This window comes from Tamandua tetradactyla, chromosome 1, assembly GCF_023851605.1.
Source record: "Tamandua tetradactyla isolate mTamTet1 chromosome 1, mTamTet1.pri, whole genome shotgun sequence".
NCBI lineage: Eukaryota > Metazoa > Chordata > Mammalia > Pilosa > Myrmecophagidae > Tamandua > Tamandua tetradactyla.
The window spans coordinates 156,256,399-156,272,224 of NC_135327.1; the positions used below are offsets into that span (position 1 = coordinate 156,256,399).

The window sequence follows — 15,826 nt, forward strand, 5'->3', positions numbered from 1 at the left end:
CTATTCAAAAGGTCTCATCTACCCTTGGGTGGGTCACATTTCCATGGAAACAACCTAATCAAAAGGTCGCACCCAAACAATAGATCTGCTCCCACAAGATTGGATTAGAAGAACAGGCCTTTTCTGGGGTACAAAACAGTTTCAAACCAGCACATTCACTATATGTGGCAAAGTTACAGGTCACAGAAAAATGTAAACCAGGACTTTACCATACCTGACGAAATAAAGTTCTTTATTAAAAAAGGAAAAAAAAAAAAAAAAAACAAGCATAACTCCAAATTATTGTGGGATCTAGGGTAACCGTGGTGTAACTACATGATATTGGGTGTCTTAGGACACTCATGATAAGATAACAATCCAACCACTGCAGACAGACTCATCTAAAAGGAAGGATTATGAAGTGTTTGGAAAGTAAACACCTAAATTTTCAAAAGTAAATATTAATTTAGTATTTGTGTGAGCTTTAGATATTAAAGCCTGAAGGCGCTGGCTTTGCTTTTATTCTCTGCTCCCTCGGATCCTACTGTTAGAATTCTCAACGCTTGCTTAATACTCTGTAGGCTGGGGATTCCAGAACCAGTAAAGAAATGGTCAGATTTCTTTTTTCATTTCCTCTGCCAATATATAATAAAATCTCTGTTCCAGGAAATGCCTGGACAATTATTTTAATAATGACATTGCTATAGCTTCATTTTTTACCTTTCTTGTTAATAGGTTTTCATTTTGTACTCCGGACCATGAGTAAATCATGAGTTAAACTGAACTATTGTTTAGTACTCTGTTTCCTTCTAACTTTTTTATTGTCTGTCAACCTCAATCCAGTTCCCTGGTGGCTCAGGAAACCCTGGGTTGGGATTAAGTAATAGTTGACACAACCTCTCTCATTCATTAACCCGTGTTGACATTCTCATTTTCCCATCACCCGTATTTAAGACTTTCTTAAGCACCTTATCCAACTGCTGATTTGGATGCAACTAACAGCATCTATTTAATCAAGAAACTTAATATTTCAAAGGAATCATTTAGCCTCTCACCTTTTTCATTTAGCACACGCTAAGTCTTTTTACTTTTTCCTCTTCAAAATAAAATACGGTTTCCATTCATGGTAAGTCTGAAGTTTAAAAAATCTTTACTACCTCTTTCCTTCTACACACACACAAAGCAAAAACAGAAAAATGGATGTTATTGTTCCAGACAGGTTTCCTTTATTAGTGTATTAAAATATTATGCCAGTAAGATAAAACTAGATCTCCTTGGCTCCGTCCTCGTCCCCAACCAATCTGTTTGTCTCCAAACTGCTGCCAGACTGAGTAATCTTTCTCTAAAACAAATCTATTCATGTAACTGTCTCCTTTAAAACATTTTAAGGACTCTCCGGTGGTTTCAGAGTAAAATTACAGTGACCTTAACTATCTCTTAGTCCTGCCTGATACCCAGTGACGTGCTGGTAAATGTTTGGCTCTGGGGGAAGGGGACAGAAGACCTCATCTATAGCCTTTGCCTATTTCTGGGGTGTAAATACTCCCACAGTGCCAGTTTCAAGCCACTACCAGTGAGATTCTTAGGCAAAAATTAAGAAGAGATGGTCACAGTTAGCCCTTACGATCTGGCTCCAGCACGCTGTACTATCCTTCCTCACTCCCGGCCTCTCATTCCTGCAGTTCTGAGAATTCGTCCTCTCCCTCACAACCCTGCCTTAACACTTCCTGCTCCAACCACCTCAGATTCCCTCCCACGCTCATTTTGTCCAGTTAATACCCCCTCCCTATCTTTTAAACTCCACTTGGGCATTTCCTTCCCCAGAAAACCCTCTCCAGTTTCCCCTTCATACTCCATTCTGGATTAGCTGCCTTTCCTGAGGTCTTTGGTAGCACCCTTTGCTTATTTCTACCATATCACTTACCACACCCAAGTAATCTGCTCCCTGGTTTCCCTCCTTAACCCCTTAAAGATGTGGACTGTGACTTCTATTGCCTCCTTATCCCAAGAGTTAATCTGAACAGCTTGAACAAAATATGTTTTTATTGAATGAGTAAATAATTAAAACAAAGTCCCACATTTCAAATAATGTAATAGAATGGTGATTGGTAAAAAATATTTTTTTAGATAAAACAGTCTTTTATTCTCTTCCCAAAATCTCTAAAATCTAAGTTATAGAATTGAGGAGTTTCGAGTAGTTAAATAACACTGAAGGAAAACTGGAACGTTCTACTTTCCATTACCTATGTCCCTTTCATGCACGGCTGCTAACAAGCAACCTCACTGCAGCCACCACCCTTCCATCCACAGGTTTGGGTTGAAGATGGATCAGAAGAACAAGGGGCAGTGAGGGAACAAAGGGAGAATAAAATATAAAGACAGGAAAGGTAAATAGATAGGAATTCCAAAACCTATGTGCTTACCAAAATTGAGAATGCAGAACTAAAACCATTAAAAAGAAAAATGAGCATTCACTTCTCTGCTTCTTAAGGCTTTCTTTGGAGCCTTTCAACAGACCTCACCCTTTGAGTGGGTGACCCTTTGTGTATGAGGTCTTTTAGGCAGCTCCTTCTTGTGGACATGTCATGAGCCCTGGTGCCAGTCGAGGTGCCTTTTCTCTTGAACTTTGAATTTGGAATCACAGATTTCCACTTTTGACTACTAATCTGTGATTGCAACTTGAAAATAGTGTGTGGGTTAAGAAAAAGAAGTAAGGAGTGAAGTTCTTTTCCCAATACCCCCCCTGCTCTGAACACGGGATCCTCCTGCCCTGTGGCATCACCACGTAGGCACCATGTGCATGCTTTGTACAGAGGGGTTTTCCTGAACTTAGCCTTGAGGTAGATACCACGAGCAAGAAGATAGCTTGGTCAGCGCCTCAGGGACCTTGTGTAATGGGAGGAGGAAAATGAGGGAGAAGAGGTGATGACAGCGATGGCAGGCTGAAGTATGTATAGTCATGGGTTTAAACAATATGTTGGGGTACAATTGAAGGACTCACATTTCATCCATCTTTCACCTCTTCTCTCCTAGCCCTCCATTAGAGCTATCACTAGCCCATTTCTATTGAGTGTGACACTGTTAGGTACATAAACAGACCCCAGCTCTTACCCCATCTAAGCAAGACCACTTCTGTTTTATTGGGTAGTACGGGGTAATTGGTGTTCTATTTCCTGGGTGTCTCTTTTACTTCTCTGAGTAAATACATTAAAGATTGTCTTGCTTTAATTTAATAGAGAAAAAGAGAAAACTTCTCTACACTAAGCATCAAAATTTGCCTCATTTGGAAAGATTTTCTTTATGAATCACTTTGTCAGTCCTGGCTGTAATGGAAGTAATACTGCTAACCTCAACCTCATGGACTCAGTCTGATTCACCTTAGGAGATGATGTTAAAGAAGCAAAAGTTTTAACACTTAGAACTCCAAAGTTCATATCACCATAGAATTCTGAGTCTTTTGAATCCTGGTGATAACTTGAGAGGAGAGTGGATATAAATGTGTTTCCTTTATATATATAGATGCATTTGTAGACATGTGCTTATAAATCCATATACGTAAATACATAAACTATATTCTACTGCAAGTATTTCATTCTTCTTCACTTATCCAAGTAATTTGAAGACCTGCTTAAAGTTCAGCCTCTGCCGTGAGCCTTCCCCAACTGTATAAACCCACACTGATCTTTATCCTTTTCCTAATCTGAAAGCACTTATTGCCTCTACCATTCTTTTCAGAACTTAGCAACCAGCTGGGCTCTTTATACTTTGCCTTCTTAGTTACCTATTTCTTGTGTGTATCTTTTGTGCCTTCAAGGGACACTGAGGAAACTGGCTGAACGTAGATAGAAACATTTGCTGTAGAACAGGCATTGGCAAGCTGTGGCCTGTTTTTTTGTATACCTAGCAAGCTAAGAATGGTTTTTACACTTCTAAAGCATTATAAAACAGAACAAAAAACAAATGTTACAAAGCCCAACATTTTTGCTATCTGACCCTTTACAGAAAAAAAATATATATATGCCAACTCCTATTTTAGGAAATAAAGAAGATTAGTAGTGGATGGATAATTGGTCCATAAAAGGGCCATGCATGACCTTCTTGTCCATATAGGCATTGTGGGGAGTCGGCAGGACCACCAGCGTCATCATAGTAATAGCTGTGTAAGTTGCACAAGGGCAGAGATTTATGTCCTTTTGTTTACTGTTGCATCCTTCAGCACTTAGACCAGTGTCTGTCACATTCAGCAAATATTCTACAATTTTTTTTTGGGGGGGGGGGCATGGGCAGGCACCAGGAACCAAACCCAGGTCTCTGACATGGCAGGCAAGAACTCTGCCACTGAGCCCATTGCCCACCCACTACAGATATTTTTGAATAAAAAAAAAATGAAGGTGGTTACCATTTAATATGTTCCAGGCACTGGGTTTATCTAATTCAAACCTCAGAAAAATTCAGTTAGATAGGTATGAGGTTTTCGATTTTTCAGATGAAGAAACTGAGCCTTTGAGAGCTAAAGATTTTGTCTAAGTTCGCACCGCTTGAAGGGGCTGGGCCACTCTTGAGCCCATGGTCATAGCCACCAGTCCAGGGTGGATTCCATTACCACTGGAAATGACTGAAAAGGAGTTTGGGGAACATTACGCCAAACCGTTATAAAAGTAGGCTTGAGGAAGGAGATTCTGGAATCGAGGAAATCTGAGTGTAGGTGGCAAAGTATGAGATTCTTTTCATTTTCTGATATAAAAATTAATGAGAATTAATGACTGTATAGGAATAATAAAGGAAATAGAAGAGTCGAAGATCACGGTAACCTCAAACCTAAGGAGGGGTGGCTATTGATGCCGTATAGAAATAGGAAGCTGGGTGAGGGAACCCATTTGGAAAGAAAAAGGATGAGTTTCGGTGTCTTCAGTAGCACGTTGAAAGATAATGTGAAGGCAGTTGCAGAGATGGCTTGTCCTCAGACGAGCATGCCCCTGGGTGTGTGAAGTTAGGTCATCACCACGCTGCAGCTTCCATCACCTCATGAATCACCCGTGTGGAGCCAGCAGCTGCCTGGCCAGACGCCTATTTATGCCATGTTCCCGGCCATCTCAGGCTGCTCGCACCGCCCAAGAGGATGCCTTTCCTTCCTAAGGCAGAGTCAGCCCTTTAACTCTGCACCTCTGCTTTGCTGCTCTGCTACAACTCCAGAGGAGGGTCAGATTATTGTGAAACCCACGACTCTTGAAGTCATATGGCAGGACTACTTCATCAAGAAGAATTAGTGGAAGCAGGAGTATTGAAGGAGAATCTTTCTTTTAAATTGTACACTGAGCACAACTTCAGAATCTGCTCTATAACTCAAAACAACATGGTCAGATCACACCATCCTTATAGTTCTGCCCCAAAAGAAGGGCCTACTGTACCAGAGCGCTGACCACTCTACATTTTACAGAGAATCCAAGGTTAAAAATGTTGGCATCTCAGACAATATGAGTACAGGTGGGGCAAAGTTAAAATATGTCTGAAAGAAGCATTAACAAACACTCAAGTTCAAAGCTGTTGGACTCTGTCTACAGTCAGTTCCACCACCATTCCTCTCCCAGTACAACTTAATAAAGAGGAGAGAGCACATGAATTAAATTTAAGGAAGTAAGCTAAGTGGAATTCCTGAAATTAAAATGGTGGAATTTTTAGTCAAACTATGAAAAGTTCTAGGCAGTAAGGAATTTTCTATTTTGAAATCGGTATCCTCCACAAAACCATTACTATAACAAGTACCTAGGATTTGTACAAAGCATGACTCTGAACAAAGTTTGTATTAAAATACTTCAGTTAATTTAGTCTAAGGGCAAAGAGGGAAGAGAGCTAGAATAAGTGAACTGGCAAAATGTTTTGCAAGATACCACATTTTTAAATGTCTATCTGCAAGGCTGATTTAAATTATCTATAGATGAGCTAAATCTGTCCTATAGATCAATTAAAAGAATCACCATTTTAAATATATCTCATCCTTAATTACACTGAATTGAATGTAATTGCATATTCACAGCATGCATCATGATGTTAATTAGGGAAAACATTTTGAATTAAATATTGAGGTATATAGCACTTCAATTTTCTTTTTATAAAAAAAGCTATATGAGTCAGGTAAAAAAAATCTGGCAAGTATTCAAAAAGATAAAGGAAGACTAAATTAAAGTATTTTGCAGCAGGACTTATGAATTTAGAGTAATTCCTGTTATTTAACACTATAATAGTTTATAAAACTTTGGGTTAACGAAGTGAGTTTGTACAAGTTGGGTTTTTTTAACAAAAAAAGAATGTTGTACCATTGATTCTCAGAGGTGATGTCATAAAATTATTTTTAAAGAGGATAAATGAGATAAAGTATGCTCAATGCTTTTCAAAAATTCTTATAGCATACAGAATCTGTTAAAGTTTTGGAGTCACCTTTGGTGGTTGGGGTACAAGTGAATGTTTGCTCAAAGGGTCTCCTAAACATCCCGAGCAGTGATTCATTCTGATTGCAGACTGATGGTGGTTTGGAAACTCTGAACCCTAGGAAAACTTTGCAAAGCCACCTGTAGACCTATAGAATGATAGAGCTGGAAGAGAACTTGAGAGATCATCTCATGCAACTCTTCTCTTTACAAAGGAGAGGAACTGCAGCCTGGCCTGGGATGAAGACCCTGGGCCATTTGGCTTTGGTTTAATCGTGGCTCTACCGTCCGCTAGTCCTGTAACCACTCAGTGTCTTGGTTTCCTCCTAAGAAATTTATGTAATAGGATTCAATGAATTAATACTTGCCAAGTGTTTAATGAGGGATTAGAACAATGTCTAACACATTTAAGCACTGTGTACAAATGTTTGTTAAATAAGCAAAATGAAACAAAGACCCAGAGAGATAAGTTATTTATTTGCCTATGGTCATGCAACTCATGGAAGCTGAGCTCGGGTAAAATCAGTCCTGCCCCATAGCCTATGCCCATTCCTCTTTTCTGGCAGATCCTTAGACCATTTTTGGATATGGGTTTGCCTCTGAAATGCTATAAGAGCCTATAAGAAAGTAGGATTTGAAATCAGCAACTGATATTCAAGCTCTAATATTTACTGAGGCCTCTCTGACCCTCGGTTTCTTCATCTGTAGAATTAGGATGATCATAACAAACCCAGATCACAGACTTGCTAAGACAATTAAATGAGATAATGTAGTTTGAAAATCATAGTTATTTAATTTTATTATCATGAGTTCCTGTGAGCTGAGAAAGTTTCAAAACTGCTTAGGATAAGAGGAGTTAGGTGGGGAAAGTTCTTAATTCTCGCTTCCCACTCATTCATTTCTTTGCTACTAAAATTCCTTTTTGTGGTGATAATTTCATATATAGAAAATGATTATGTGTGATCTATATATATGTATGTGAATATATGTGTTAAAAAAATAATAAAACAGGGACTCCTGTCTCTAACACCAGGCTAAGAAAAGTTAACATTGCCAATATCTTTGATGCCTCTTGTGTGTCCCGCCCCAGTCATATCCCTTACTCTCGCAGAAGAGTAGGTAAACGATTATTGTGAATTGTGTGTTCACCTTTCTCTTCCCTTTAGTTTCACTACACATGTGTATATGCCTGAACAATATATTGTATTGGGTGAATGAAGTTTTTACCCCGTTAATTCTTTTTTCCTTCATAACCCAAACATCTTTAACAGCAGTATTCCTGCACTGCTATACTGTCCATCTTACTATTTATCACTCTCTCTCCCCATCCCTCACCCAACAAAACATTTTATGCTTGTCATTCAAAAGACCCTATAAAAAGAACTTTATCAAAAAGCCAAACTTCTTAAGAATTACTTCAAAGTTATGATTCTTATATGAAGAGTGTTTAAGTCCAGGGTATGGGGGAAAACTGCTACTGCATGCTGTGAGCTGTGTTCAGAAGGAAACCATCAGGACTACCACAGCAACAGCAGAGGTAAATAATGGGGTGAGGACAAGTTAAGAGGAGTTTTAGATTTCCTGTTTGGTGAAAATGTGTTTATTGGTTTTCATTCTCCTGGGAACAATAAAATTATCTAAAATCGGGAATGTTGAGGGACTATGGACTTTGGTTCCTGTACGTGATGCCTGATGAATGCAGGTGGCTGAAGGATGCACTGATAGAGAAGTAGATTGGCGAACAATGGTGCATACATATGAACGAAGGTTGTGCTGCTACAAAAAGGAACGAAGTCATGAGGCATGCAACGATGGGAATGAACATGTGGGACATTTGGTGAGAAAAAATAATCCAGAAATGACAATGGTATGGTCAACTTTAGAAAATGCTTATAAGAAAACAAGGGCCTAGATTGTAAGCTTTTGGAGCAGACACATTAAGTCTGGAGTGTTGATTATTACTTCTGGATTTTGAGAGGCTGTTTTATATATATAACCTGATATTTAGAGACAAGAACGAAGCCGAATAGTTTGGAGTTAAAGTAATTCAGAACACAGGGGTAAGGAAGACAGTGTCTGTATTTTAGAACCACACATACTCTTTTAGACTGGTGGAAGAAAGGTTTATTTGATCTGGAACTGAAATTTTCTGTGGTGCTTAATCTAATCCAGCCTATCTGTATAGCTCATTTGAACAACTGAAATACAGGAAGCACAGAATAAGAAAGAGGTCCTTTAATCCTCTTTAGATTATTGTAATGCCTGGAAACATTCTAGTGTATACTAAGCAGATAATCAAAAAGTATTGGCAAAGTCCCCTGAGGGAGGGGAGAAAGATTATGAAACTATTAAACCTTACCATCAGGGAATCCCCTGATACTGTGTCAAACCTTAGGGATACACAAATCAATAAGCCAGCCCTTGATCATGAATGAGGCTTACTCTTGTAAAGCTTATGTAAGTAGCGGAGAAGCTTAGACTACGTATCGGCATGCCTAAGAGTTACTCTGGAGGACCTCTGTTGTTGCTCAGATGTGACCTCAGTCTCTATAGGCCCAACTCTACAAGTGAAATCATTTCCCTCCCCACTACATAGGACATAACATCCAGGAGTGAAAGTCTCCCTGATGACATGGGAGATGACTCCCAGGGATGAATCCAGACCTGGCACCATGGGATCAACAATTATATCCTTACCAAAAGGGGGGAAAGAAGTGTAATTAATAAAGTATCAGTGGCAGAGAGAGTTCAAATAGAGTTGAGAGGCTACTCTGGAGGTTGCTGTTACACAAGCTTGGTTATACCTTACTACCTATCATAACCTGCCAACCCCCAACCAGTACCATCCCAGCCGATCCTAAAGAACACTTAGGGCATATGTAAGAGTCCATAAGAGTTCCATGCACTAGAGTAACTTTCTAGAAACCTACATCCTCCTAATGGGTCCCTGGTCCAGATAAGTCCTGAAACCTTGCCTCTCCAGAACATCAGGTTTCCATTTCCCTACCCCACATTAGTTACAGACCCTTCCAATATCAAAAATTTAGAATTGCCATAGCCCACACAACCCCAAAGAGAGGTATGGAGAGATCAAAGGTGATGGTGGAATTATGCGTAGAAGATAGGACTTAACAAATGAATATGAATGCTGAGTCATTAAATTGATATCTCTTTTAGTCTCCAGTATTTTAGAGCAGCTAGAAGTAAAAACTTAAAATCATGGAATTGTAACCCATGTCAAGGTCTGAAATATGTTCTACAGCTAATTGTGGTTCTGTGCTTTGGTATTTACAGCTTTTTTGTATATATGTTATTGTTCACCAAAAAAGAAGAAAAAAAGTTGATTGTGATGATTAAAAAGTATTTAAGCCTTTCTTGCCTCCTGTATTCTGGAGCAACTGGAAGGAAAAATATGAGAGGATTGTATAGTAGTCCATGACACACTCTGGGATCCATCCTGTAACCACTTGTTGAAGAGTTCTTTGAAAAACTATTGCTTTTTTATTTCTTTGCTTTGTATATATGTTATACTATACAATACAAAAATTTTTTTAAAATGCCAGACTTCAGGTTTTCTTTAGCAAGGAATGAGTGTTCATGACTAAAGGGAGGTGGCATCAGCTGCTGAAGCAAATAGAAATATCCAAGAATGAGAAGTGTCTTGTATCAGGATAGCTTCTCTGAGATTCATTTCGTGAACCATGACCTTAAACCTTAATGGAAATAAAGTCCAAAAAGGTAGATCGAGGCCAATTTGGATTCCATACTAATGAGTTTAGACTTCTGTAGGGCTTTGGAAAGTAACTTAAGGTTCTTTTTGTGTGTGTGTGTGTGTTGTTGTTGTTATTTTGTTTTTCAACTATGATTTTGAAGAGGAAGTGATTGCACATCATCCCTTCAAGGCAGAAAGGCTGCTGCCTGGAAGGCCAGGGAGGAAAGACCTATCCTAGGGCAGGAACCTGGGCCTGGCTAAGAGGGTGGCAGTGGGGAGACCCTACTGGCAGGGTGCTGCCGGACCTAGCAACTGGCAGGATGTGGGAAATGCTAGAGGAAAAGGAGTTGGTGATGACTGTAATTTCAAAGTTATGTGATTGAAATTGTAGTGATATTTATGAGTCAAAATAGAAAACAAGGAGAGCTAGATTTTAGAGCCAGTTGGTAGTCATCTCTGTGGGGTTTTCCAGAAAATAGTGATTAATTCCAGCCTTTCTCTCAGAAAAGAAATCAGGGATGGGCGAGTCTACATGTCCTACTTGACAAGTTGTTGCTTGTTTACATGTCAAGTCATTTTTGTTTTTTAGTTAAATGATTCCAACTTTCTGAGAATGACAACTTCTCTGAGTTTTGGATTCTCATATGTAAAATGAGGGGCTAGAGTAAGATGATCTCCAAAGCCCTTTTCCATTTTTATAATTGTGCAATTCTCTGAACCTCTCCAGAATAGTAAACAGTAGCAAAAGAAAACCCAGAGCTTGAGACTCAGCAAGACTGGATTCTAATGCTGATTCCAATGTGAGTTGGGTGATGGTGGCCTGGTCCTTAGCTTCCTTGAGTCTCCTCATCCATAAAAATGAGTGTCATGAAACGTCACAGTTACTGTGAGCCTTATTGTACATGAAACATCCAACTCTGAGCCTGGCACATTGTAGGTGCAGAGCAAAGATTGATTTCCTCCCTCCCTTCCTTCCTTCTTCCTCTTCCTCCTATTGTTACTAATGGGTGAGAATTAGTCTGACTCCCCTCCTGGTGCTGGGGTGAAACCAGCTCTGTAGACATTTCTGTGATTTCCCCAAAACAGCCACCATATCAGAGAACTGCTTTCCACCAGCCATGCTCAATTTTATCCCAGGGCACGGGACCTCCAGGCTTTGAGAAAAGCATAAGGGGCCTGGAGAGCCCTAACTACATGTCTGTAGTTGGTCATCTGCCCCAAATGCCTCACCCAGGAGCTGTAAAGTGGTGAGAAGAAGCAGTCCCATCTTCCCTACCCAAATGAGCAGCAACCATCAAACACACAGTCGCTTATTACCCTTAAGGGGCACAGTGGGTCAGACTAAGATTTAGCCCTGTTTGCAGTGCTTTCCCTCTACAATGCTGAGAACGTAAACTAAGGCCCCCCTGATAATAAAGTTCTACTGTTAAAGCTCAAAGCCTTAATATACAAGACTAAGCCAATTCCTGCCGTCCTTACCCCAGTCACTGAGTTTATCAGGATTCTCAGCAGGAGGGCACAAGGAGTAGTTCTCTCTACTGCAGTAGATACTGACCGGAATGTTACTTTTTCCTGGAAGCTAGTGCCCCCGCCTTCCCTGCTGATCTCAGCTGTGTGAAATATGAACAAGAAAAAAGTTGGAGATCCCCTGGCTTATGAAGTTTGAGTGCCATTTGAACATGGTGTTTGTTTTCTGGTCCCAAATTGCATAACTTCAAGGTCCAGAAGTTCAGTGACCCTATTCCAACATTGTGTGATGCTTCTATACTTCAGAATTTGTTTCTTTGGCCCATGGAGACATATTTAGACCTATCAGTCCTGGAGGAGGTACCACGTAGAGACCTTACTAATTCTTGAAGGAAAAGCCTTGGAATTCTCAGTATAAATGTTGCATTAACTATGATACAGAGCTGTACATTTATGTCTTGTACATGAGGAAAGAGAAACAGAGGCTAAGGTTCTGGTCGTATACTTGCATACACTTGTAGATCCATCTCAGTTCCTTTCCCCTTCTCAACCTTTCATCAAGGCAGACCACAAAGTAAGCTGGGTCAGCAGATGGGCTTTAACCCTGATTACTTTGTGCATGCATTCATTTATTCAGCAAGCTGTTATTAAGCATCGACCATTTGCTGGACACATTATGAAGCCTCCAGGATAAAAGATGCGTAAGACAATTCTTGTCCATTCATTAGTAGAAGCCTACTGGTAATATGCAAATAATAATCAAGACTCTGCTCCACAATGAGCAAATTGTTTTTAATATCCCAGTGATTCTGTCATATCTCCACCAGCACCAAACCCCAGTTCAAGTTTGAGGTTTTAAAGTTCCCAGGCTTTCATCTGGACCTAGAGAAAAATAATAGTAAGAAAGAACAAGAGAAGGAACAAAACAGCCACAGAAGCCTGACCCCAACGAGTGACCATCACTATAATGGAATACTTCAGATGGTCTTCCATTTGAAATTGATCTTTGCTCCTTTAAACAGCTTCCTTTAGTTCTAGCTATCTCTGCAAAGTGGAGGATTGATCACCAATAGAAATGTAATTACCAATTAATCGGTTACTATTGAATTGCTGGTACATCTCAGTTATCTGTGTTTCTCAGTAATCCATAGTAGTTTAGTAAAGAAGAGCTTCTAATTAAATAGTGAAACAGCATTCATTAATATATCAAAATAAATGTCTTGAACTAAAACACCTCATTGATTACAAAAGTCAGTAGGTTTAGCATCTCTGAGGCTCATGTTGCTGATTCACTGCCATTTAAAATGAAGAACTAGTTGATGATATGTAAAATAGAATATGTTAGGTGGTTTTTAGCCATAAAAAGTATTAGAAGTTTTAGAATTTGCACTCCATGTGACAGAAGTTTGTGACCTTATAGAGTCAGGTCATTAAATAGCAAGATAACTGAATTTTTATTTCAATTTGTTCTTAGACAGGAAGTTGGTTTGAAATACACTCCGATAATTTTCTGATTATTGTAAATACAATAGGACAATAAGAGGGAATTTCTAATCTTCAGATCATTTTCCTGGACTTGTAGCTACATGTATAAATATATGTAAGAATGGTGGGTCAGTGGTAGAATGCTCGCCTTCCATACAGGAGACCTGGGTTTGATTCCCAGACCATGTACCTAAAAAAAAATATATATATATATATGTAAGAATGAATCTATTTTTCCTTTTTATTTCCAAGTTATATTTAATTTTCCTCATTACATCCTTCTGCTACGATCATATGCCCCAAATTTACCAAGTCCTAGTTCTTTTACCAGGACAATGAGAAGCCAGACACTTGATTTGTCTTTCATAAACTCTGTACCCCTATTCCTATAAAAATATATACATGTATATATACAGCTTTGATAATATTAGTTTGGATCTCCCCACTCATCCTCGTATACCCATAACTGATTCATTTACTTGTTCTTCTATTCAAGTAATATTTATTAAATATCTACTATGTGTGATATTTAATCTACTATTAGCAATACAATGCTAAACAAGTCTCACATTAACACATAATCACACAAGCAGATATGAAGTTGTAGCTGTGATGAGTTCTGTGATGTATAGATAAAAGGTACTATGAGAATCTAATATCAGGGCAGGCCTCCTGTGTAAATGGTGATAAATCAAGATCCAAAGGAAGTATAGGAGTTAACTAGGTGAATGGAATTGGGAGGAGCAGTCCAGGCAGCGAGAACAGCATGTGCAGAGGCCCTGTTGTGGGAGGGTATATGGCATATTTGAAGTTTTTAAAGAAGGTCAGCTTGCTGGAGCACAGAGAGCAAGGAAGAATATGCAGAGGATGAGTCTGAAGAAGTTGATTAGGGGCCACGTGATGCAGGCCTTCCATAGGCCATGTTAAAAATTTTGTTCTTTATCCTAAGAACAATGGGGAGACATCAGATGTTTCAAACAGAGAGTGATATAATCAGATTTGTGCTTTAAAAACAAAATCAACCTGTAGTGTGGAGAACAGGTCTGAAAAGTAGGAAAATTAATGTGGAGGGTCTAGTTTGGAAGCCTTTGCAGGAGTACAAGAAAGGGATGAGGGTGGCATGAATGAAGGTTGTGGTGGTGGAGATAGAGAAAAATGGATGGACCCAGGAGATATTTAGAGTGTGAAGTTGGTGGAATTGATGATAAATTGTATATGGGGACTGTGGAAGAGGGAGGAATCAGGGACGACACTTAAATGTCTGACCTGTACACTTGGAGAAATGGTAGAGCCGTTCGCTGGAGTACATAATGTCACAAGAAGATAAGGCCTGCAGGGAGATTGTGGTTTATGCTTTGACCACAGTAAGCCTGAGGTTCCTGAGACATTCAGGTGCAGATTTCTTTGGCAGTTTGATGTCTGCACAGTCAATTCACTGGAGAGAGGTGGGTTGGAAATGCAAATGCATGCCATCACCTGGGGAAAGTGGGAAGAGTGAACTGAGTAGGATGGATGGAACCTTGAGAAAGCCAAACTACTTATAGCCAGGCATGGATGGTCCAGCAAAAGAGAAACTTTGAAATCTGAGTGGTAGAAGGAAAACCGAGGGGGTGGGGAAGGAGGTTCTTTTCAATATGCTGATTACTAAGACAGTTGGTATACAACTTACACGGTTTTTTTTTTTTTGAGCCTTGCACCATAATGATGACAAATACTTAAGTGGTGCCCACTACATGCTGGGTTCCATCCTAAATGATTTAAATAAACTAGCTCGTTTGATCTTTACAACAACTCTGTATGGTAGGTACTATCTTATTTTACAAATGGGGAAACTGAACCACAGAAACAGTACACTGACTCCACAAATACAGAGAGATTATACAAATGATAAAAGGCGAGTTACCATTAGGGACCAGGATTTGATGCAAGACACTACACCGAGGTTCTAAGCTCTGCTGCTGCCCCACAAATTACCTGTCAACCATCACTCCCCATCACCACTCTGCACAGAAAAGCGCAGTCACACATTTTTAAGTGTGTATTTTAGCATGACTCTAACATTTATTATTCCAGTGGAAATTCATTTGCTTGGACTTGCCTGCTAGAAGCATTACCTTTGTTTCTACAACTGAGACATTTAAAGTATTGTTTTTCTTTTAATAGCCCTAGCTAAGTTCCTTCTTTATATATGCACATATTGAGCAATTGTGTAAATCCTAATGGCAAGATTTGTCTCTATTTTAGAGTCTGTCTGTACACAACAGCGCCGAGTGAAAGCTGAGCCATTTCAGTCATTAAAATGCTCTGAAAAGACACAGTTAAAAGTTTCTTACCAGCTTGTTCAAATCTGGACTCACATTAATTCTATGACTATATTTTATTCTAGACACTTTTGAGAAATTCGTCCGGCTGTGAAGTACGCAGTGATGAATATCGAACGGAGTTTACCACGGGTTTGCAGCGCATTGATTTATTCATGGGCCAATTCAACGAAGTCCTCTTAACCTCTATATCCACCTTCATTAAAGGAGACCTCACTATTGCTAATCTTGGGACGTCAGAGGGTCGCTTCATGCAGGTAAATGCTTTCTGAGGGTGGCTGGATCGGGTTTATCAGATTTGTAATTCATGCGTTTTTGTTTTTCCAATGAGGCATTTGCAAATACTGTAAAGTAAAAATCACAGAAGCTAGAAATACGGACTGAAAGCAAAACAAGTGAAGCCTGGTCCTCTTTTTTACTCTATTTTTGTTAAGTTC

General features: G+C 39.4%; 1 protein-coding gene across 1 annotated transcript in view; it reads left to right on the plus strand.

Moving 5' to 3' along the window:
- The window catches only part of MET (MET proto-oncogene, receptor tyrosine kinase), a 125,682-nt gene that overhangs the window by 49,232 nt on the left and 60,624 nt on the right, over window positions 1–15,826 (plus strand). Inside the window, exon 3 of the mRNA XM_077114962.1 lies at window positions 15,455–15,646. Coding sequence (XP_076971077.1) covers window positions 15,455–15,646 — 192 coding nt within the window. The remainder of the gene's footprint in view (window positions 1–15,454; window positions 15,647–15,826) is intronic.